Below are 22,628 nucleotides of genomic sequence, written 5' to 3' on the forward strand. Positions count from 1 at the left end.
AAGCCTATAAAGTTTAATAAAATCCATTTAATTAAAAATGAATTATACATTTCACTTTATTCATGATTTCCTAAAACCTCCATCCAAAAGTAGTACTTAATTTTACAGAGAAATAAATGTCACAACTGATTTCATATGAATCAGCAAGATAGAATATTCCAAGTTTGACAAATGAATACAGTTCAAATGGCTAAAAACATTTACTTCAGGAAATATTCAATTTAAAAGGACTGAAGCCAATATTACACACCTAACAATTTTAGGCCTCTGCTCCAGTAAATCAAAATTTTATTTAAAATAGCAACACTCATTTATCTTTCTTCTCTTACACAATTTTAAATTTTGTCTGAGTCATATGACCAAATTTGCTAAATTAAAATCCTTCTGAAATAATTTCCCTAAGAAGAAACTTAAAAAAAAGAAAATAAAAAAGACAAATGAATATATATCCTAGGTTTACAGGACTTACAAATCTGTTTGTGTAAACATGTATTTACAGAGCTCCATACCTGGCACCTGCAATGTCTCCTACATTACAGTAAGCTGCAATCAACCTCTGGTATGTCACCTGTCAAGGAAACGGGCTAGTTAATATTTTTTAAATACTACCTTTTTCCTGGGATTAAAAAAAATTTTTTTAAGTGACATAACCAATAAATATTTATGATAGCAACTACCTACTCGATTTGGTTGAATGTTTGCTTCCTCCATTTTTGCCAAGAAGTCAGTTGGTGAAAATTTATGTTCATTTTGAAGATAGACTTTAAGTAAAGCATTATAATGACTTACATCATACACAGTACCTATAAATAAAATTTAAATCAAATTTTTAGAAAAGGACCTAAAAACATATTCTTTATCACAACTAAAATATGCATACTTAAATTTAACAGACAAAAGGGTAAAATGAGAACTTCAGCATTTCACCCAATACTTAGACCCATCTATACAGAAATCCTGTCAGAACAGAGTGAGCTAAGCATTAAGAGAGTAACTAACTGACTTACTATACAGTTACAAGTAACTTCTTATTCAGGTGTTAAGAAGGGTCTTACTTATGAAGCATAATACTCCCTTCCTGTTGGACAATGTTGACAATACCTCTGTATTTAAAGTGACAAAGATTTTCAACAGAAAGCAGTCCTTGCCACAGTACAGACACACCAGGACGGACTGTGGCTGCAGTGGTTTTATACAGGTAGGACTGTGTGGACAATTTTACTTACTAGTCAGGCTACTCAGTGTTTGTTTGAAGGTTCCATTTCCAGTTACCGATAGTTTACTATTGTTAATTACCCCTATTCCAAAGCCTTGTATTTTCTTCTAGGTTCTATCTTGCCTAAGGCCACATCAATCAAGGTTACCATTCAGCCTTCCTCTACCCACTGAGGACATCTTGGTCATCATATTAATCTAGGACTAATGTTTTACTAAATTTGCAACAATTAAATTCCAGATCTTAACTGCCTGTAGCAACACAGGCCTCTAGTCGGTATCTAGTGTCAGTTTGAGATTCTAGACAGCAGAGACCTTATTCTATTAATATTTGTTATTAGCTTACTATAGTAAGCACGTGTACATACAGTGCTTACTATGTTTCACAAACTGTGCTAAGTGCTCTGTACCTAGAAGCTCTGTGACACATCAAAACAGCTTTGAGACACGTACTCGTATCCCCATCTTATGGATGAGGAAAACGGACTCTTCCACTTCCAAGGCCACATGGCTAGTAAGTGACCATAGATTTGAATGTAGGTGGTCTGCCCCCGGAGTGTCCGATCTGTTAACCATTGTAACATTTTATATAGGGCCTCCAGGGGAACCATATACAATTCAACATCTGCAATGTGATCAGGCAACAAGGTTACCATACAGTGTCTGAAACGTCTAAAAAAGCATGTTGAACTCTAATAATGGTTGGCTAAAAAGCCGCTCTCTGGCTGAAAGACCTTACTGACATAAAGAAACTTCTAGTTTTTATGAAGCCAATTCTTTATCTTCACTTTCGTGCTGCTTTAATACCTAGCTCTTTTCCATTCCGAACTCCACTATTCATCTATTCTCTTCAAATCCTTAAAAATGAACTTGTCATCAAAATCAATTCTCTAGAATTCAAAACGGAGGTGAGGCTCTATGTTTATTCTATAGTTTTTTTTCCATATAGGTGCTACATATTTCTTGAAGGATATTCATAGATACTTTATATATTGGTGACTAAACTTAGAGCTTTTTATCCATTTCATTTTCTAACTAGGAAAAGTTACAGATTCTTGAACATTTAATATTTCCTTCTACTTTACTGTAAGTTGATTTTGTGATTTTACAGGTAAATAATCACATCATCTAAAAAAACTGCAATCTCTAGTACTGTTTCACTACTTATTTCATTGCATGATATTAGCTGTTGGCTTTAAATTTTAACATGTTAAAGAAGCATCCTTCTATTCTTTGTTAAGGTTTTTCAAAATTAAGGATGAACACTGAATTTTATCTAATGGTCTTTTAAATGATGTTATTTTCTGAATAGATAGTGTTCACGGTTCAAAATTTTAAAAGTATTAAAACGTACAGAGTAAAAATTGTATCTGGTATTTATTATCCTTCCAGAACTATTTCAACATCATATGCATACACAGATATAAACATTTTTCTTCAAATAGTAACATACTATATACACCGTTTGGCACCTTAATTTTTCCTTCTATTTTGGAGAACACCCCACATTAATACAGAAGAACTCCTCCTTTTTTAACAGCTGCACAGTATTCCATTTCATGGACAGTCCATAATTTATCTGATCCCCAGTGAGACATAAGAGTTGGTTCCAATTTCTAACTATTATAAGCAAACTACAATAAAGGATATCCTTTTGCACATTTGAATATATCTGCAATATAAATACTTTTTAAAGTAATTTTTTAACATTTTATTTATTTTTGAGAGACAGAGCAGGAGTGAGACAGGTTCAGAGAGAGAAGACACAGAATCTGAGCTGTCAGCACAGAGCCCGATGTGGGGCTCGAACTCATATAAACTGTGAGATCATGACCTGAGACAAAGCCAGCAGCTTAACCAGCTGAGCCACTGAGGTGCCCCCAAATACTTTCTTTTTAATATTTTTTACTTTCAAAGTTTATTTATTTGGGGTGGGGGAGGGGCAGAGAGAGGGAGGCAGAGAACGCAAAGCAGGCTCCTGGCTCTCACCTGTCAGTCCAGAGTCTGACGCAGAACTCGAACTCATGAACCGCGAGATCATGACCTGAGCTGAAGTCGGACACTTAACCGACAGAGCCACCCCAGTGCCCCTGTTATCTAAACTCCAACAAATGGAACCACGTGGTCAAATGGTATGTGCATTCACAACTTTGACAAACCAATGCCTTTTTATTCTGTCCTTTTTCTTTTTAACTTACCATGAAAGTAATAAATGTTATGAAAATTACTTTATTTTTCATTTGAGTGTAGTTGACACACAATGTTACATCAGTAAATTATTTTATTCCTAATGCCCCTAGATGTCACTATAACTCACCAGATAAATTTTACCAAGTAGCTCTTCCATTAAATTGAATTACAGCATTTATGTAAAGAAATTCTTATTTACCAAAAGAAAAAATGTCTACACTTTTTACATATACACATCATATTTTTAAATAATCATACCCATTTTCTGAAGTTTGTCCCATATCCTATGAGCAAATTCAGTTCTCTCTGAGAGCTGCAGCTCAGGCAAGAGGGAACCACAGCTGCGCAGGAGAAGCAAGGCTTGATTACCACCAGGGCTACCTGCGAACAAAGGCACCGGGAAACATTTAACACAACAGCGATGTCATAGAGATAAACACCAAAATTTAACCTGAAATCCGCAGAGTCAAAAATCTCCTGCCTAAGATATTAAGAGTACCCACAAACGGAAAAACCCTACCCAAATCCACAAGAAACATTTACAATGTTACTAAAAAGTATGCTTTTAAAATTAGCCTGCTTTTAAAAAGCTAAGGTTATGAATCCATGTACTCTGCAAGGCTCTACACCAAATAAAAATACACAGAACTTAATTTATAAGCACTGCTTGCTATGATTCAAAGGCTAAGTTTCTCAGTATATTATGAAACTAGTACAGAGCAATACAATTAAAACACATGAATACCAAGTTTACAATCAATTACAAAATAAACGTCCTTCTTCCTTTACCCATGGCCTTTATCTACATGTCTCTGACACTAAAATGAAAAAAACCCACTCATCGCATGATTCCACTTATATAAAGCATCCAAAATAAGAAAGCTGCCAAAAAGCACACTAGTAGTTGTCTAAGGCTGGAAGGGATCAGGGGTTGGGGGATAATGGCTACGGGTTTGGAGATTTCTGTTTGAAGTGATAAAAATACCCAATAGTTGTTCAACTCTGAATAAATCAAAAAGAGGAAATGACACAATAGCCTTTAATACACACAATTATAACTGATACTTGTTTGATATCCCTCATCATCAGATTCCATAGCTTTTTAATGTGAATGAAATCCACAGATGGGCTTTAGGAAGCTGGGAACGTTCTGTAACTACATGCAACATTAAGTGCATGTTTGCAAGCTGGACTTGTGGGGGTGGGAGGTGGTAAGAGGGCCTCCAACCTTCCACCAGATTATCAAAGTAAATCAAATGGATTATAATAGCTAAGTGAAAATGAACAGGAAATAATGATTACTGGTCTTTCTGGGAATCTATCGTTTGTGAGCATCTTAGGGAAAGTTGACCCTATACAAGGCAAGACAAGAAAAACAGTAACTTCCAAGACAATCTGCCACTGAAAGTAACTTTTTTATAAATGGTGGAAAGCAAAAAGACAATTTTTATTTGCTGATTTTGGAATAAATGTCTGAAACACAAATGTTTTACGCAAAACTTCACCCTGATGAGTTGGAAACACCAAAAGATCACAATCATAACATAAAATCATTAACAAAAGAAATAACAAAATTAGAAGTATCAAATAAAGTGTTCTACAGTGATCTTGCCCCCAGACAAGAAAATCTACAGAAAACCTTGATGTACCTGAGTGACAGGTGTTATCGAAGACTTTTTGGAGAAGAGTCTTTGGGATGCGGCCAGTCCTTCGGACCGAATTATCCAGCCTCATTAGAGCCCAGTCAAATTGACTGGTGCTCTTTCTATGAGAAGAAGGCTCTTCCTGAAGATAATTCTTTTTCTCAACAGCAGTGGCATACAGCCTGGCTTGACTCAGTAGCCCTCTATAAAATGAAACACAATTGGTAATTAACTGAACTCATTTCCTATCCATATAAATTCTTTTATTGAGCAAAATTTATACAAAGTTTATTGGACACCAAATACCTAAATTCTGGTACAAACCCAGACATGCTCAGAGAAGTATCAGATGGTAGGAGAGAAAGCTCTGCCTTTTATTCTAAATAAAATCACAGCAAAGAAATTGTATGCAAAGCAAATCTCTTGAACAACTGTTAGTGTCTAGAAAACCTTCCACATGGAATCATTTCAAACTAAAACAATAATATGGTGTGGTTTAGGTGTGTCTGTGTGTTTATTTCCCTTTAGTAAAACCAGCTTAATGAAGGAAAATGAAGCAGTTTATGCTACAACGTTCTTCTCACCTTACAAATGAGACAAGAGATCCAAAATGTATTTAAAATTCTGATAACTTTCAAATGTTTTCTAGGTGTAATCTCATTATGAATTTAAAAGACCAATGTCCAAGTTTAAATTATGCAATTTTTTACTGAATCATTCAGAACAAAAGAATTTCCAATCTGTCTAAATAAATTTGAAACATTTTATAGGGACGGTGTTTCAGCTCAATTCATATCTGCTTTCCATCTGTCAAAATACTAATTATATAGTACTTCTCTAGTTATTTTAACAACTGCAACATTAAAAATAAAACTAGGTTTCTGGTATTAAATATCATTAATTTTCAGAAAGTAAAGAAGTTTATAAATTAGATAAGGTCAGCCTAGTACATATATATTTCTAAAGAGCAAACAACCTTTAAACCATTCGATATTTTACTAATAGAGGGCCTAACACATAAGCCAAATGCTCTAAAACATGAAATTAGAGGGGCGCCTGGGTGGCTCAGTCAGTTAGGTGTCCGGCTTCAGCTCAGGTCATGACTTCACGGTTTGTGAGTTCAAGCCCCCACATCAGGCTCTGTGCAGACAGCTCAGAGCCTGGAGCCTGCTTCGGATTCTGTGTCTCCTTCTCCTTCTGCCCCTCCCCTGCTTGTGTGCTCGCTCACGCTCTCTCTCTCTCTCTCTCAAAAATAAACAGTAAAAAAAAAAATTAAAAAAAAACATGAAATTAGAGGTATTCCATACTGCAGAAATACAGGCTACACCCAATTTACAAATATGACATTTAAAAATAATCCTTATGTGTAAGGAAAACCCTATCATGAATCTTTGAATTGAATTTAAGCTTTCTCTTCATTCAAACACCAGTTTTTAACACAAAATCTCTAATGCACAAAGATTTACATTTATTCCAAAATATATTAAACTTTCCAACAGCAGACAGTAAGTGTAACTAAATAATATATACAAAGTACATATTAACAGAATGTGATGTAAAAATATTTATTAATCCAGAGACACCTTCTTGATGATAATCCCATTTTTCTTGCATTTTTACCCCAATTACCAATAAACATTCACATAGTAGTAAGTTTAAAAATAAAGCTGATGGGGCGCCTGCGTGGCTCAGTCGGTTAAGCCTCCGACTTCAGCTCAGGTCAGATCTCACGTTTGTGAGTTCGAGCCCCACACTGGGCTCTGTGCTGACAGCTAGCTCAGAGCCTGGAGCCTGCTTCTAGTTCTGTGTCTTCTTCTCTCTCTGCCCCTCCCCTTCTCATGCTCTGTCTCTCTCTGTATCAAAAATAAATAAAACTTTAAAAAAAAGAATTAAATTTCCACAAAAAAGTTATAAAAAATAAATAAATAAATAAATAAAGCTGATGGGGCGCTGGGTAGCTCAGTCAGTTAAGTGGCCGACTTCGGCTCATGGTTTATGGGTTTGAGCCCTGAGTCCGACTCTATGCTGATAGCTCAGAGCCTAGAGCCAGCTTCTGTCTCCCTCTTCCTCTGTCCCTCCCCTCCTCACACTCAGTCTGTCAAAAATAAATGTTTAAAAAAATTAAGAAAAATTAAAATAAAAATAAAGCTGTCAGTTTCCTACCTATGTTCTCTACCTGGAAAACCAATCACAAATTGAATGATGAAGTATGTGATACTACATTAAAGAAGTCTACACTAAAAGTTTCACCACAAGGTTATGTAAAATACAGAGCCAATAACAGATACTAGGCGAGAAATTCTGCTACTGTGATCTGGGACAAATCACAAGCACTCTGGCCATCAATGATTTTACCTATGTAAACAAATTGGAAAACAATGGAAAAAAATCAGGATATTAATTAATTAAGACAATGTCTTCTTACCTTTACAAACCTAATGATCAGCACTTAGATGGCTAACTGATTAATTTGTAGATGGCTCATTTGTTAAATGAGCTGAATTAATTAAATGCTAATCACCTACAAACCACAGAAGATATGCTCCTACTTATTTATCCCTTATTTTCAAAGGTTTTCTCTGGTCATTCACCTATCTACTGGATCTTTTGTTACTAAACTATGCCCTTGTTAAACAAACACAAAATAGCATTATTTTAAATCACCCAGAACATGTCATTCAGGTGAATGTACAATAAATATTGTTCAAAACAATGAAAGCTGATTAAGACAGAAATTTCAAAACCATATGGAAGTATATTTGTCAAGATTTTCTTACTCAACCCAAACCTTATAAACTGTGAAAAAGCACAAAAATAAAAACCTTTGCTAAAATGCAGTTTTAAAATGTAAGATCAAACAAACACGAAATTCAGACAGAAGACAAAGTACGTTATTCTGAACTTTTCCATTTTTTTAAATATTTATTTATTTTTGAGAGATACAGTGAGACAGAACGTGAAAGGGGAGGAGCAGAAAGAGGAGACACAGAATCTGAAGCATGCCCCAAGCTCTGAGCAACCGGTCAGCCTGACGTGGGGCTCGAACCCATGAACCGTGAGATCATGACCTGAGCCAACTGACTGAGCCACCCAGGCGCCCCAATTCTGAACATCTTAAAGCTAATTTTTCCACAAATAAATCTTTAATGCAACCAACTCTCCTTCACTTAAAACTTTTGTTAAAGCTTATTTATTTTAGAGAGAGTGTGCACACACATGTACAAGCAGGGGAGGGGCAGAGAGAAGAGACAGAATTCCAAGCAGGTTTTGCACCATCAATGCAGAGCCTAATGTGGGGCTCAAACTCACGAACCCGGAGATGATAACCTGAACTGAGATCAAGAGTCGGACTCTCAACTTCGCCACCCAGGTGTCCCAGCATATTGACCTTACTTACATAAGCTGAGCTATGACTCCACCATCAGAATGAACTGGGGGGAGGGAAGGGTCACACATTTAACTGAAGGATTCTACACTCTTCAAAAGGGAGTCTCCAGTGCTTCCCTACATGGCAGTGTTTCCTAATTTGGCCCAAAACCTTTCTTTAGATTCCTCAGAAACAAACCCAGTACAAAACAAGAATTTCGCAGCTAGGACAACAGGTATGCTGTGATAGAAAGTAAAGAACAAGTCCAGGGATGAAGGAAAGTTTATGCAGTGTAGACACCTACTCATCAATCTTGCACAAGCTGGAACGCACTGCCTCCAATCTGAGGACCAAAACTGATGTAACCACATAGTGAAAATTATTTCTTCATCTCATCAATGTGTCATAAGCGGCTCTTTTGCATTTTGGAGTTAAATTTTAGGTTCCCTCCAGAAACTGGCACTCACCACTATTATTCATATTATCCATGAATTTCCTCTGGCAAAATTCGGCACTGTTTTTCTTTTCTTTTTATTTAAAAATTTTTTTTATGTCTTTGTTTTGAGAGAGAGAGACAGAGTGAGCAGGGCAAAAGAAGAGAGAGAGGGAGACACAGAATCTGAAGCAGGCTCTGGGCTCTGAGCTGTCAGCACAGAGCCCGACGCGGGGCTCGAACTCACAGCAGCGAGATCATGACCTGAGCCGAAGTCGGACACTTAACTGACTGAGTCACCCAGGCGCCCCTCTCATTTTTTTTTTAACTGATGGTGGTTTTTATTTCAACTCTTTACTATAAAAAAATAATGACTTTATAGTTGAGTATCCATATTTCTAAAAGGTACAAGGACCATATTATTATAAGCAGGCTTCCACGAGATTCCCCTCTTAAAACTTTACTTTTTTTTCTAATACTTTACCTTTTCATGGCATTTTTAAGTTTACAGAAAATTGTGCAGAGTTCAGAGTTCCTGTATATCCTCTTCCCCTCACTTAGTTTCCCCTATTGACATCCTGTATTAGGGTGGTACACGTGTTGTACATGATGAACCAATCACAATACATTAACTAAAGCCTATGCTTTACAATAGGGTTTCCTCTGTATGTGTATACCTATGGGTTTTGACAAATCTATGATAAGCATCACAGTACCACACAGAAGAGTTTCACAGCCCTAGAAATGCCCTGTGCTCTGCCTGTTCATCCCTTCCCCCAGCCTCCTGAACCTCTGTCAACCACCTTTGTCCTTCTCTATAGTTTTGCCTTTTCCAAAATGTCTTACAGTTGGAATCACATCTGGAGTCTTTTCCAGACTGGCTTTTTCACCTCAAAAAATACACTGAAGGTTCCTCCGTGTCTTTCTGTGGCTTGATTAACACATTTCTTCTTAGTGCTGAATATTATTCCACTTTACAAATTGACCATAATTTGTTTACCCATTCACCTAATGAAGAACAGACATACTGGCTGTTTCCAATCTGGGCAAATATGAATAAAGCATCAATACACATTTGCATGCAGACTTTTTTGTGGATGTAAATTTTTGATTCATTTAGGTAAATATCTAGGAGTGTGACCACTGGATTACAGGGAAAGCTTATATTTTTGTTTAGCTTTGTAAGAAACTGACAAAGTCTTTCAAAATGGCTGCACCACTTTGCATTCCCACCAGCATTAAATAGAAGAGCTCCCAATTGCCCCACATCCTCACCCACATTTGGTGCTGAAGATGTTTTGGATTTTAGTTATTCTAACAAGTATGCAGTGGTACCTAACTGTTGTTTGAATCTGCAATTCCCTAATGATATATGATGTTGAACATCTTTCATATGCTTATTTGCCTCCTATATATCTTCCTTTGTGAACCTTCCAGATCTTCTGTTCATTTTGCAATATGGTCGTTACGTTTCTCTTTTTCTTTTTTGTTTTAAGTTTTCTTACTGTTGAGTTTAAAGAGATCTTTGTATGTTTTGTGTAGTCTTGGTATTTATTTTTTCAAATAAAACTTTTTATTGAAGTCTTAATTATTCTTCTTCAAGTTCAAATGTACACCAAACACACACATTCTCAAAACATTACCTTCCCTGTTACCTTCATCATTGCTATTATGAGTCAATCTAGCCCTTTGAAGCTCCTGGAATTTAAGAAAAGATACAGATATGCGATGGAATAGGTATGACCAGTAGTTAACGTATATTACACATTTAATGATGCATGCTAAATAACAAAAAATTATTACTATAATCCTCATCTTACGGGTAAGAAAACTGAAGCACGTGCCCAAAGTCACAGTAAAAGCTAGTCAGTTAATGATAAGATGACCGGTCCAGGATTTGTACTTGGGTAGTCACCTTCAGAAAGGAGTTCAACATGGCAGAAAGGCATCAAGGAAACTAATGTGGCTGCAAAGGGGTTCACAATGTAAAGTAGTGGTAATGGGGATCTCAAGCTCATGTCATGTTCTTACCAATCCCTTCTTTATTTATTTCACTTGAATTTTCTTTAGCCTATTGATAGTTGACTGCATAGATTGATTTTCAAATGTTAAGCCACCCTTGCACATGGTATATAATTCTTTTTACATATTTTGTATATTACTGATTCCATTTAGGTTTTAACATGCTAAAAATTCAAAAAGATAATGCCTCCTTTTATTTATTTTTTGGGTAGGCTCCATGTCCAATGTACAGCTTGAACTCATGATCCTGAGATCAAGAGTTGCATGCTCTACTGACTGAGCCAATCAGCTGCCCCAACAGAGAAAAGGTTTTAAATATTTACTGGGGTGCTGGGTGGCTCAGTCGGTTAAGCATCTGGCTCAGGTCATGATCTCATGGTCCATGGGTTCGAACCCCACATCGGGCTCTGTGCTGACAGCTAGCTCGGAGCGTGGAGCCTGCTTCGGATTCTGTATCTCCCTCTCTCTCTGACCCTCCCCTGCTCGCACTCTCTCTCTCTCAAAATAAATAAAAAATTAAAAAATAAATAAATAAATGTTTACTTATTTATTTAGAAAGAGAGAACAGGCGTACGTGCAGGGGAGGGACAGAGAAAAGGAAAAGGAAAGAGAACCTCCCTGCCCCCCCCCTCCCCCCAGGCCCCCGCAGGCTCACAGGGAGCTCAGCAAGGAGCTGGACTCAGGGCTGGTTCCCACAGCCCCCATATCATAACCTGAGCCAGTATCAAGGGTCAGACACTTAATCCACTAAGCCAACCAAGTGCCCCCAGAGAAAAGATTTTTTAAAACACTAATTGTTCACTTCACTTGACAATTGGTACCCCAGACCATAAGATATATCATGACTTCAACGAACCCTATCTTTGTAGGGTCAAGGAGTACAATTTCTATAGTAGTCTACACAAGACAAAAATACACAATACCTCCTCTCAAAAGAGGTTAGTACTCCTTTCAAATTTCTCTACTACTACTGACTACACGACCACTACATTGGTCCCACAACCCTGGGATCATGACCTGAGCTGAAATCAGGAGTCAGCTCCACTGACTGAGCCACCCAGGTGCCCCCAGAATACATGGATTTACTGCAGCAAACTCCTTACTTTCTTGGGCTTCAGCTTTTATTAATACAACTGCCAGATCCAGCATCCCCAAAAGCATCTTCATGTCATTCCCTCATTAATACCATGTAGTTCATACCTTTATCACAACAAACCTAAATTCTTTTATTAATTCAAAAAATATTTACTGAGTAGCTTCTGTGTCGAAGGCACTGTGCTAAGGATGAGCCCTTCTACTTATCTAGTGAGTAAATCTGATAATCAATTAAACTTCAAAAAAATTTAAAAACTGCTGTGGTAAGCTCTATGAAGGAAATAAGTGACTTCAATGAAAGAGTAATAGTGGGGCGCCTGAGTGGCTCAGTCGGTTAAGCCTCCGACTTCAGCTCAGGTCATATCTCACGTTCGTGGGTTCGAGCCCCGTGTCGGGCTCTATGCTGACAGCTAGCTCAGAGCCTGGAGCCTGCTTCCTGTCCTGTGTCTCCTTCTCTCTGCCCCTTCCCCTCTCATGCTCTGTCTCTCTCTATATCAAAAATAAATAAAACATTAAAAAAAAAAGAGTAATAGCAGGGTTCTGTTTTGAATAAAATGTTCAAGAAGAATGGGGATGCCTGGCTGGCTCCGTTCAAGAAGAGCGTGCAACTCTTGATCCCGGGGTCATGAGTCCGAGCCCCACACTGTAGAGATTACCAAAAAAAAAAAAAATCTTTTTAAAAATGCTCAAGGAAAATTTAACTTTAATTTTTTAGCCGAGGCTAAAAAGCAGCAGCCATAGACAAGAGGGGAGGACTATTCCAAGCAAGCCAGAACAGTCAGCAGGCCAAGCAAATGAGCAACAGAGTGGATGAGGTTGTAAAGGGCTAGATCATGAAGGGTTACAAAGATCAAAGAGTCTGGATTTTATTCTTGGTACAGATTTTATGCCAAGTACAGAAATAGATCAGAAACCCATTGAAGGTTTATGAGCAGGGTTTGTGACATGATCAATTTCTGTTTTGAAAAGATTAGTCTAACTGCTGGGTGAAGAAACTAGAGGGCACCTGGGTGGCTAAGTTGGTTAAGCATCCGACTTTGGCTCAGGTCATGATCTCACAGGTCATGAGTTCCAGCCCCGCATCAGGCTCTGTGCCGACAGCTCAGAGCCTAGAGCCTGCTTCGGATTCTGTGTCCCGCCCCCCCCTCCAGCCCTCCCCCACTCACACTCTGTATCTCTTTCTCTCAAAATTAAACAGTAAAAAAAAAAAAAAAAAGAATTAAGACAGATACCATTTAGGAAACCATTGCAATAGTCCAGGTAAAAGGCTAAGGGAAGCTTACAACCAGAGTGGGTGGCAGAGATGAAAAAGAAATACCTAGTACCAAGGCCCCCACCTGATTTAACAGCAAATTCCAAGCAACAAGTCTCATCAATACCATATGTTAATTCTCACTTCCCTATAAATAATGACGAAAATTTCACATAAAAGTGCCTTAGGGAGACTTCCTTAATCCTCCGTATATATCCTACCCTATTACATATCATTTTCATGAACACTGGATAGGACAATCTTAGAGACAAAAACAGAAGACTCCGTGGTATGGTGGAAACACAGGAGCTCTGAGCTTCCGAGCATGAGGCTGAGTCCTAGGGACGTTCTTAAGTTCAGACTCTGCCATTTGTAAGACATGTGACTTGGCCAAGTTGCTCCAACTTTCTCTCAGCCTGTAAATTCTGGGGGCATTTACCTCACGAAGATATCACAAAGATTAACGGAGATAATGCAGTGTTTCCCAAAATATCACCCTTGGGCTAGGCAAGACAATTTTAGATAGCATTTAGACAAAAATTTTTCATTTCGGTACTTTTATCTATTTTAATGTTTAAAAATAACTATCATATCAAGTTCCTTATTTTACTAACAGTTTTGCTTAAGACGAAATTAAGTTATAAAAAGATCAGTTTAAACCTAAAACCAATGTAAAGAAAAATATCAAATGTAAATAATAGTTGCAGTAATACTCAGATTTCATATAAAAATCTGAAGGCAGTACACAAATGCCCAAAGTTTCAGCAACACCGAGATTGTATATCCAAAAGACCTGGCAAAGTAAGCATGATAAATATTAACTACACATTTCCTAGAGCATTTTCTTCTTTTAAAAATGTATTAGCAGGGGCGCCTGGGTGGCTCAGTCAGTTAAGCGTCCAACTTCAGCTCAGGTCATGATCTTGTGGTTTATGGGTTTGAGCCCCACATCGGGCTCTGTGCTGACAGACAGGAACCTGGAGCCTGCTTCAGATTCTGGGTCTCTCTCTGCCCCTCCCCTGCTCACACAGTCTGTCTCTCTCTCTCTCAAAAATAAACATTTAAGAAAAGCCTTTTGTAATGCTATTTCAATGAACTTTCTCACTCAACTATTTTGCAAAACCTCAATCCTCCAAAAAATCTTGCCCAGTTAAACTGTCCCCCAAACACAGTTTTATGCTTTATGGTAAGTCACATAATTTCTAGACTAAAAAAGCCACTTGTAACTCTTCTACACTTAAACGTCTCCCGGCTTGGGCTGCTGGGATGGCTCAGTTGGTTAAGCATCTGACTTTGGCTCAGGTCATGATCTCATGGTTTGTGGCTTCAAGCCCTGCACTGAGCTCTGTGCTGACAGGTCAGAGCCTACTTTCAGTCTCTCCCCCCAACCCCTCCCTCCCTCCTTCACCTGCATGCTTGTGTGCTCCCCCGCTCGCTCGCAAAAAAAATAAATAAATAAAAAATAAAAAGTCTCCTGGCTTGAAACATCCAATTCCTTTCCACCTATCCAAAGGTCTCTTCCACCTTAGGCTCCTCCAGTCCTCCTCAGGAAGAGATGAAGCCTGGGACCTATGATGTAATATGGAACAGGATATACTCTTTAGAATCTGTGAAGCGAGAATCTGGATGGACAAGATTACTCTAAAGATCCCTTCCAGAGTTTACATTCTAAGATCATATCATATGCCTACTCACTTGGGATAGTCTTTAATTCCTAAATTTACAATGCATCATATCACCTTCTAAAAAAGGGTATGTCCACAAGTAATCCATATTACTTATGTGTATACAAGTCACCTAAACACCTAAAGCACAACATACTCAAAACACTTCAACTCTGGGCATTGTGGCATCTGCATTGAAATCCCAGCTGGAGACTCCTGATAAATTACTTCACTCTTCTAAGCTGCTTTCCTAATTTGTAATATGAACCCCAAGAGATGAAATGCATGTGTGATGTATTCATACAAGGCGTGAAAGCAGTAAAGATCTAATCTGAAAGTACTATTTATCCTCATCTCCAAATCTATTCTGCTTAATTCCGCCAACATGCTGACCAATCTCCTGTTCTCAATCTCTCAAGAAGAAAAGGAAGTGTTTGCTTTTTGTTTTTCAGCTCTGCACCACCTAGCTGAGGTCCTATTAGCCCAAATCTGTGGCAGCACATGTTGTTCCTACTGGTCTATCCATCCCTAGCCTCCATCTCTCCTATAGTCTGTGTTAACTTTGTCAAAACCTGTACCTCTCAAAACTCTCCAATGGCTTTCAACCATCAACTGACCAACTTCTAATCAACCATAATAGCTACAAGAAATCAACTGGCCTTTGCAGTATCAACTTCTATATCCAACCCCACGTAGCCACATAGGATGAGAGTACAGCAAGTCTCTCTCTACTCTTCTCTTCCCCTGGAACTCTCACTACTCGTTACCATATGTCCTCTTAAACTCAAGTGAGCCCCTACCATAAACAAATGTGACTGTTCTTCTCTCTGAAACACTACAGTATTATATTTCTTTTTTAATGTTTATTTTTGAGAGAGTGCACGTGTGCCTAAGCAGGGGAGAAGCAGAGAGAGGCAGAGAGAAAGAGAGAGAGAGAGAGAGAGAGAGAGAGAGAGAGAGAGAGAGAGAGAAACACACACTCAAGCAAGCTCTGCACTATCAGCACAGAGTCCAAAACGGGGCTCAAACTCACGAACTATGAGATCATGACCTGAACTGAAATCAAGAGTTGAATGTTTAACCAACTGAGCCACCCAGGCGCCCCAGTACATTCCTCTTTCATGGACAGCACAAATGAGTTGTGCTTGTGCCTACCATAGCCCTCTGAAATTGATACATTCATATAGAGGCTGAATCAAAACCCCAAAGGGACCCAGACAAGACTCTTAATATGTGTTAAGATTTTTGTCTTAGGGGCGCCTGGGTGGCTCAGTCGGTTAAGCCTCCGTCTTCGGCTCTGGTCAGATCTCACGTTCGTGGGTTCAAGCCCCTCGTCGGGCTCTGTGCTGACAGCTAGCTCAGAGCCTGGAGCCTGCTTCCGGTTCTGTGTCCTTCTCTCTCTGCCCCTTCCCCTCTCATGCTCTATCTCTCTCTGTATCAAAAATAAATAAAACATTTAAAAAAATTTAAAAAAAAAAAAGATTTTTGTCTTATTAAGAAATAAACAAGGGAAAGTTTTTTTTCCTTCCAACTTGAGAAGTCACATCATTCTGTCACAGGGCAATGTGTGCTCTTTAAGCCAATCATCAATCTAGATCCACTTTCAAACTGATTCAATTCAAAGCTTATCTTTCCTCTGAAGCAAAGTCTAAAAAAACTCTCACAAGAAAATATAATCAGCACCTGATCCAGAAGTGTTAGAAAAAAAAGAGAGTTTATGGAAAAGCAACAGTGCTTGCCCCTCAAATTCCCCAAAAGGATAAGGTAAGAGCTGGTTTTTAAGAAAACCTTTATTTTAAAAAATGAAAAAAGTGCTGAAATGGGAAAAGGAAGAACAAGAATATAAAAGTATATACTTTTTGGGGCTTCAGTTTTGAAAACAAATTAATAAATTCTAATAATTTTGCTCAATAACACTCCTCTGTCCTTCCCAGGACATTCTAGGAAATCAAGATTGGGGTGAACACGCGAAGGTTCGCCACACTACACGCATGGATTAAATATCCCTTCGAATGTCTCTGCATGTCACGATAATCCTTCCTCCAATGTTTAAGATTTCCCGAGTTACTCAACACGTTTCTGTCACCTATGTGCAGGAAGTCAGCACATAGTAGAGGAGCAAAAAGTAGAGGAGTAGGAGAGCAAAAAGAATAAAACAAAGTCCTGCCTTCAAGGAACTCGCAGCCAGGCCTGGAGCGCTGGCAGGTACACATGCGATCATGCTGACAGGTGCTTAGCGATTCAGGATCTGAGAGAAGGCACAAAAGAAGAGTGGTCAAACGGGAAAAGTAGTCAAGATTTAACAGACTAAAGGAATGGAATGCCTGAGTAGAGGGAAGGGGAGACACGTTCCAAGAGTGAATGCCACATTCAAAGGCAAAGAGTCGTGCAACATAGCCCCTCAGAGACTTGCTGGTCAATAGATGGACAACGGTACCTTTATAATCTGGGGTTTGTCAGATGTGCAGAATCTCAGCCAACCTTCCTAGACCGACAAAATCAGAATACATTTTAACAAGATCCCCACAAGGAATTCTTATGCTCATGAAAAAGCCTGCTTTCGTATGGTAGTATGGTATGGCTGGACTATAGAATGTCACGGAGAGGAACCCATCAAAAGTGAGGCCCCAGAGGCATCTCCAGGTCATGAAGCACCTTATCCTGGAACTAACGGAAGCCACCACAGGGACTGATTCTAAGTAGGAAAATGACATGATCACGGTATCAGGGAGACTACAGGATAATGTGAGGGTTGGAGGAAGAGGAAATTCATTCCAGGTGAAATAAACCTAACAGAACTTAATAATTTGTATAATCAGTACACAGGGGGAGTCAGGTCAGGGAGGCGTCAATGAAATAAGAATGAAAAATCTCTTGGAAGCAGACAGAAATAGCAACATTCATTAAAGCAGGGAATATACAAGGAACAGATTTGAGAGGAAAGAGGAGTCCAACTTGAAATGTGATGCGTATGAAGCCCTAGGAGCTCAACCACTGGAGGTTTCTAGTACAGGGTCTATATCCACGAAGAGAAATAACATCATGATCAGATAGGTAGGGGCTGATGCAAAACCCCCCAACACATCAGCATTTAAGAGGTGAACTGAAGGAAAAAGAAGCAACATACAGGTGAGAAAAATCCTAAAGAGAACAGAATCATGAAAGACTTATGCAAAGCAAAGGGTCTCATGAAGGGTAAAATGGGAGATAACGTAATATGCCAGAGCTAAAGGCATTAAAAGTGGGTCTGGGAATTTAAAAATCCCTGGAGAAAAAAAAATGAAATAAACTTTCATCTACACATACATAAATGATTATGTATACATGCATACATACGTGCAAACATCCATACACAAAGAACATATATATCTCAATGGCTCTCTCTGGGTGATAGAATTAAGGATAATTTTTTTTTTTTAAGATTTTGTTTGTAAGTAATCTCTACACCAACGTGGAGCTCAAACTCACAACCCTGAGATCAAGAGCCCCACACTCCACCGACTGAGCCAGGCGCCTAACGGTGACTTTTAATTTATAACTATTGCCTCTGTATTTTGCGATTGCTCCTCAAGGCCCGTGAGTTTTATCATTTAAAAATACACAATAAAAAATTAATAAGCAAGACAATGATGGCTTTTACCAGTAGTGTGACTACAATGGGTGGAAGAGTGAACACAAAGTGAGGAAATAAAGGAGACAGGAATACGGAACAGGGAAGGAAAACTGGTAAGCATCTAGAGGTAAGTCCAGAGTTCGAGGAAAGGTTTTGGTTTTCAGACGGGGAAAGGTCTGGGCATGCTTACAAGCCGTGGGAGGAGACATTGTATAAAACTGTTAAGAATGCAAGAGAAAAAGGGAATGAATACTTCCTTTATTGTTTGCTATGAGCTGAGCACTCCATGCAACAAAATCCTGCTCTTATGCAATTCACTTTCTCTACTAAGGAAACAAACAGAAAGTAGATAAATATTATCAGACAGGTCAGACGCAGCGCAATAATACAAAAATAGTTTTTTTGAGTGAATGTTGAGGTGAGGGGTCAGGCTTCTCTGAAAAAAAGTGTTTAAGTTGAATCCTGAATGACAAGAAATCAGCTTTGCAAAAAAAGGGAGAAAGACCTTGTACCTTTACTTTACAGATCATGAAATTGAGCATCAGAGAGATTAGGTAAGATTCCATAGCATGTAAATGAAATCTAGGCCTGATGAACACCCAGACCAATACTCTCTCTAATTAGATTGTGTTCTCTCTATTGACCTCAACTGCAACAGTGAAGATGAAGATGAAACATTGACCCTCCTCTGGCCTCACAGGGATAGTTAAGGATTTAAAAAATAAGAATAATTGGCACAACTTTCTCCAAATAAAGTCTTTAAAAGCAAAGAAATGCATTTCTGCGGAAGCAGAGGCATGACTCCTGGAAGTCAGCTGTTCCAGGCCTAAGGAGAAAACTCCAGGCAGGCCATAAGTTACAAGCAGGCTACACTCCAAAGATCTGTAACTAAGCTGTTAAGAAGTCATAAAACATTTCCTCCATATAATTTTACACAGAGAGTAGGTTTCCAGGCTGCTCCACAAAGATCCATGTAATCATAGCTATTACTATTGTAATAACTAATAAAGCACTTACTAAGTACCGGCCCCTATGTTAAGTGCTTTTTATAGATAATCTCATACAGTACTACTAACGTTATTATCACTCCAGCTAAGGAAACGGAGTTCTAGAAATGTTGAGTAACTTGTCCCATAGCAAATCCTGAGCTCTTCTTAGTCCTATTGTCTCCCAAAGCACTTTTATCTATAAACAGTGTTTCAAAATCCTTTTTTCTCCTATTCTAAAACCTCAGTGCCCATCTCCCCTTCTTAGGTGGTCAGAATACCACTCTTAACACTTTTTCATCAAAACTCCTTATCCCCCCCACTTCCAAGTCTATGCCTGACATACCTCCTGATAAACTGCAATCCATCAGAGCATCTATTCACACACTGACACCCACTGGGAATTTAACTTCCCTTGCACGTGTTCAGTTATTCACTCACTGACACTTACAGAGCCCTACTGTGACAATTCCCAACCCATTTCACACCCCTGTAAATATCGAGAGGAAAACTCCACTCCAGAAAAATGCAGGCAAAAGCCCAAGCGGATCATAATTACACGTCCCTCTCTAAATGATCCCTAGCGCACTCCAAGTTCCCAACCTATTCCTCCCGTTCCCCCCAAAATAAACCTCTTGAAATATACCTCCTAGCTAGTTACTGATCACCGATAATGTTGCCACGTAGGACAGCACCTAAGCCGGTCAATCCCAAGGAGAAGAGTAATACCCGATTCCAGCAGCCGCGTTGAAAGCCCACCCCTCTGCCCCCAGCTTCTCAAGCCGCCGGTAGCCCGAAGGCAGGAGGACCCCGTCCTAGGCGAGAGCAGAATCCAGGCCGGAAGCAAACCCTACACATGGCCATGACCTTCCAAAGTCGACCGACCCTGTCACCAATAAACCCCCGCTGGGTTGGGAGGAGAGGGGTCTAAGGCCCCGGGACCCTCGGCCCCTAGAGTGGCGAAGAAGGCACGGAGTGGGACATGCGGGCCCAGCTCCAGCCAGCGTCACGACCCCGGGGGACGCCCGCACTGCAGGCGAGTGGGGGCAGAACATGGACACTCACCCGGCGACCTGCCCGACGCGGGCGGCGGGCAGCCGGCTCGGGCCGCCTGCCAGGAGGCGCAGGGAGAGCGGGAGGCGCGGGGCCGCTCCGGCGCGGAGAAGCCAGCGGGCCGGTCTCAGCAAGGCTGCCATGGTTCGGCCGTGCCCACCGCAGGATGCACGCTCGGCGAGAAGGATTGGAGGAGCACGTGATCGCGGGGTCACCCGGCGCGGAAGAGACCAAAGGCCGGGCGCGCCAGACGTAGGGGGAGCCACGCGTTGTTTTAGCTTGGAAGGTGGACAAACCTTTTCTCTGAGGACAAATAAGCCCTGTAAGCCCTGTGCGATGTGTTAATAACAATATGTTACTCCACTAATTATTTGAGGAAGGTTCTCTATTCGTTTTCTAGCCTTCATCCTAGCATGCTCAGTGCTTCCACCCCTTCGCGTTTCAGTTGGTAGAGTCAAAAGAGGTCGACTCCTCCCAGGCTAGCGCAGAGGCTTGCGGGGACCAACTAGCAAGGACGCCCGGGAACTCTAGAGAAGAGCCAACTGTGAAAGTCCCAGAGTGTGGGACGGCTCGCGGGCGTGCGCGCTTGCCGCGCAGACGTTCAGCGGTCCTGGCTCGGCGCCGAGGTTGCTGCTCCGATGGGAACGTATTGTTAGGAAAGCTCTGAGACTTGCGAGACGGAAGAAACGTTAAGGACCTTTGCACTGTGCTAAGGGCCTCCAAGGGTAATAGGATGCGATTTGTGTTACTGGGGTTTGAGGACAGTGTAAAAGGATACGCAGGTCCAAGCCTAAGTCCGTTAGCAGTGCCTCGCTTTATAAAACGGGGTGTTGACCAAGGTCGGATAGTTTTAAAGCTGGAACTGAACCCCCTATCTACCCCAACTCCCACTACGCTTCTTCGTTCAGTAAATGCACTAGCATCGGAGGTAAGATAGGATGAGATTAAGAGTCTGGAGCCAAATCTGGGGATTAAACAGGAGGTCCTAGCCTTTACAAGGTTTAGTCTGGAAGGGGTACCCCCCCCCCCCGTACACGTGGGAAGCCAGAAACAGGCTTCCCCGCTCCCTCTTCACATGACTGTATCCTTCCCATCCCCAGGTGAATACTCAGAAGTTTTCGCTGGAAGCCCTCCATGGGAATTCCTCATGTGGCTGATGATCCCACTCAACGTCCAGCTCCTTGACAGCAGGGACTGACCTTTCCCCGTAGATGAAGCACCTACGCCAGGCACACAGTAGATAGCATTAAATATTTACTGAGAAAATGAGCGTTTTGAGATTATCTAGTTTATCTCTCCTTTGAGAGATGAGGAAAATGAGATCCAAGAAACGTTACATGATTTACCCTGGGTTATACTAGGCATTAGTAGTATAATTCATTCAACACTGATTTATTGAACAGCTATTCAGTGCCAGTCACTATTTTGAGATGGGAACCAGCAAGGAACACAACAGGCCAAGTCTGAACTCTAAGAGCTCCAAAGCTTAGTTTGGGAAGATAGGTAAGAACCGCCATGTAAAAATAAATCAGTATAGGGGCTCAGTCGGTTGAGTCTCCGAACTCGGCTCAGGTCATGATCACGTGGTTTGTGGGTTTGAGCCCTGCATTGGTCTGGGTGCTAAGAGTTTAGAGCCTGGAGCCTGCTTCAGATTCTGTGTGTCTCCCTCTCTCTGCCCCTCCCCCACCCACACTGGGTCGGGGTCTCTCTCTCTCTCTCTCTCTCTCTCTCTCTCTCTCTGTCAAAAATAAATAAATGTTAAATAAATCAGTATAAAGGGGCGCCTGGGTGGCTCAGTCGGTTAAGCCTCCGGCTTTGGCTCAGGTCAGATCTCACGTTCGTGGGTTCAAACCCTCGTCAGGCTCTGTGCTGACAGCTAGCTCAGAGCCTGGAGCCTGCTTCTGGTTCTGTGTCTCCTTCTCTCTCTGCCCCTCCCGCTCTCATGCTCTGTCTCTCTCTGTATCAAAAATAAATAAAACATTAAAAAAATGATCATACAGAATATGAAGCTTGAGGTGCCTGTTAGATATACAAATGTAACGTTTCAGTAGAGGGTTTGCTATAGGATATGCAAGTCTCTGGAGTTCAGAGCTAG

At 40.3% G+C, this 22,628-nt stretch overlaps 1 protein-coding gene across 1 annotated transcript in view; it reads right to left on the reverse strand.

Moving 5' to 3' along the window:
* The window catches only part of LRPPRC (leucine rich pentatricopeptide repeat containing), a 108,355-nt gene extending 87,646 nt beyond the window's left edge, over positions 1–20,709 (reverse strand). The window contains exons 1-5 of the mRNA XM_029937271.1: positions 20,546–20,709; positions 5,055–5,251; positions 3,664–3,786; positions 682–803; positions 510–568 (exon numbers count right to left, since the gene is read on the reverse strand). Of these exons, the coding sequence (XP_029793131.1) occupies positions 510–568; positions 682–803; positions 3,664–3,786; positions 5,055–5,251; positions 20,546–20,676 (632 nt within the window). The 5' untranslated portion in view covers positions 20,677–20,709. The remainder of the gene's footprint in view (positions 1–509; positions 569–681; positions 804–3,663; positions 3,787–5,054; positions 5,252–20,545) is intronic.
* Between the last annotated feature and the right edge of the window lie 1,919 nt (positions 20,710–22,628).

This window comes from Suricata suricatta, chromosome 4 (genome assembly GCF_006229205.1).
Source record: "Suricata suricatta isolate VVHF042 chromosome 4, meerkat_22Aug2017_6uvM2_HiC, whole genome shotgun sequence".
Taxonomy (NCBI): Eukaryota; Metazoa; Chordata; class Mammalia; order Carnivora; family Herpestidae; genus Suricata; species Suricata suricatta.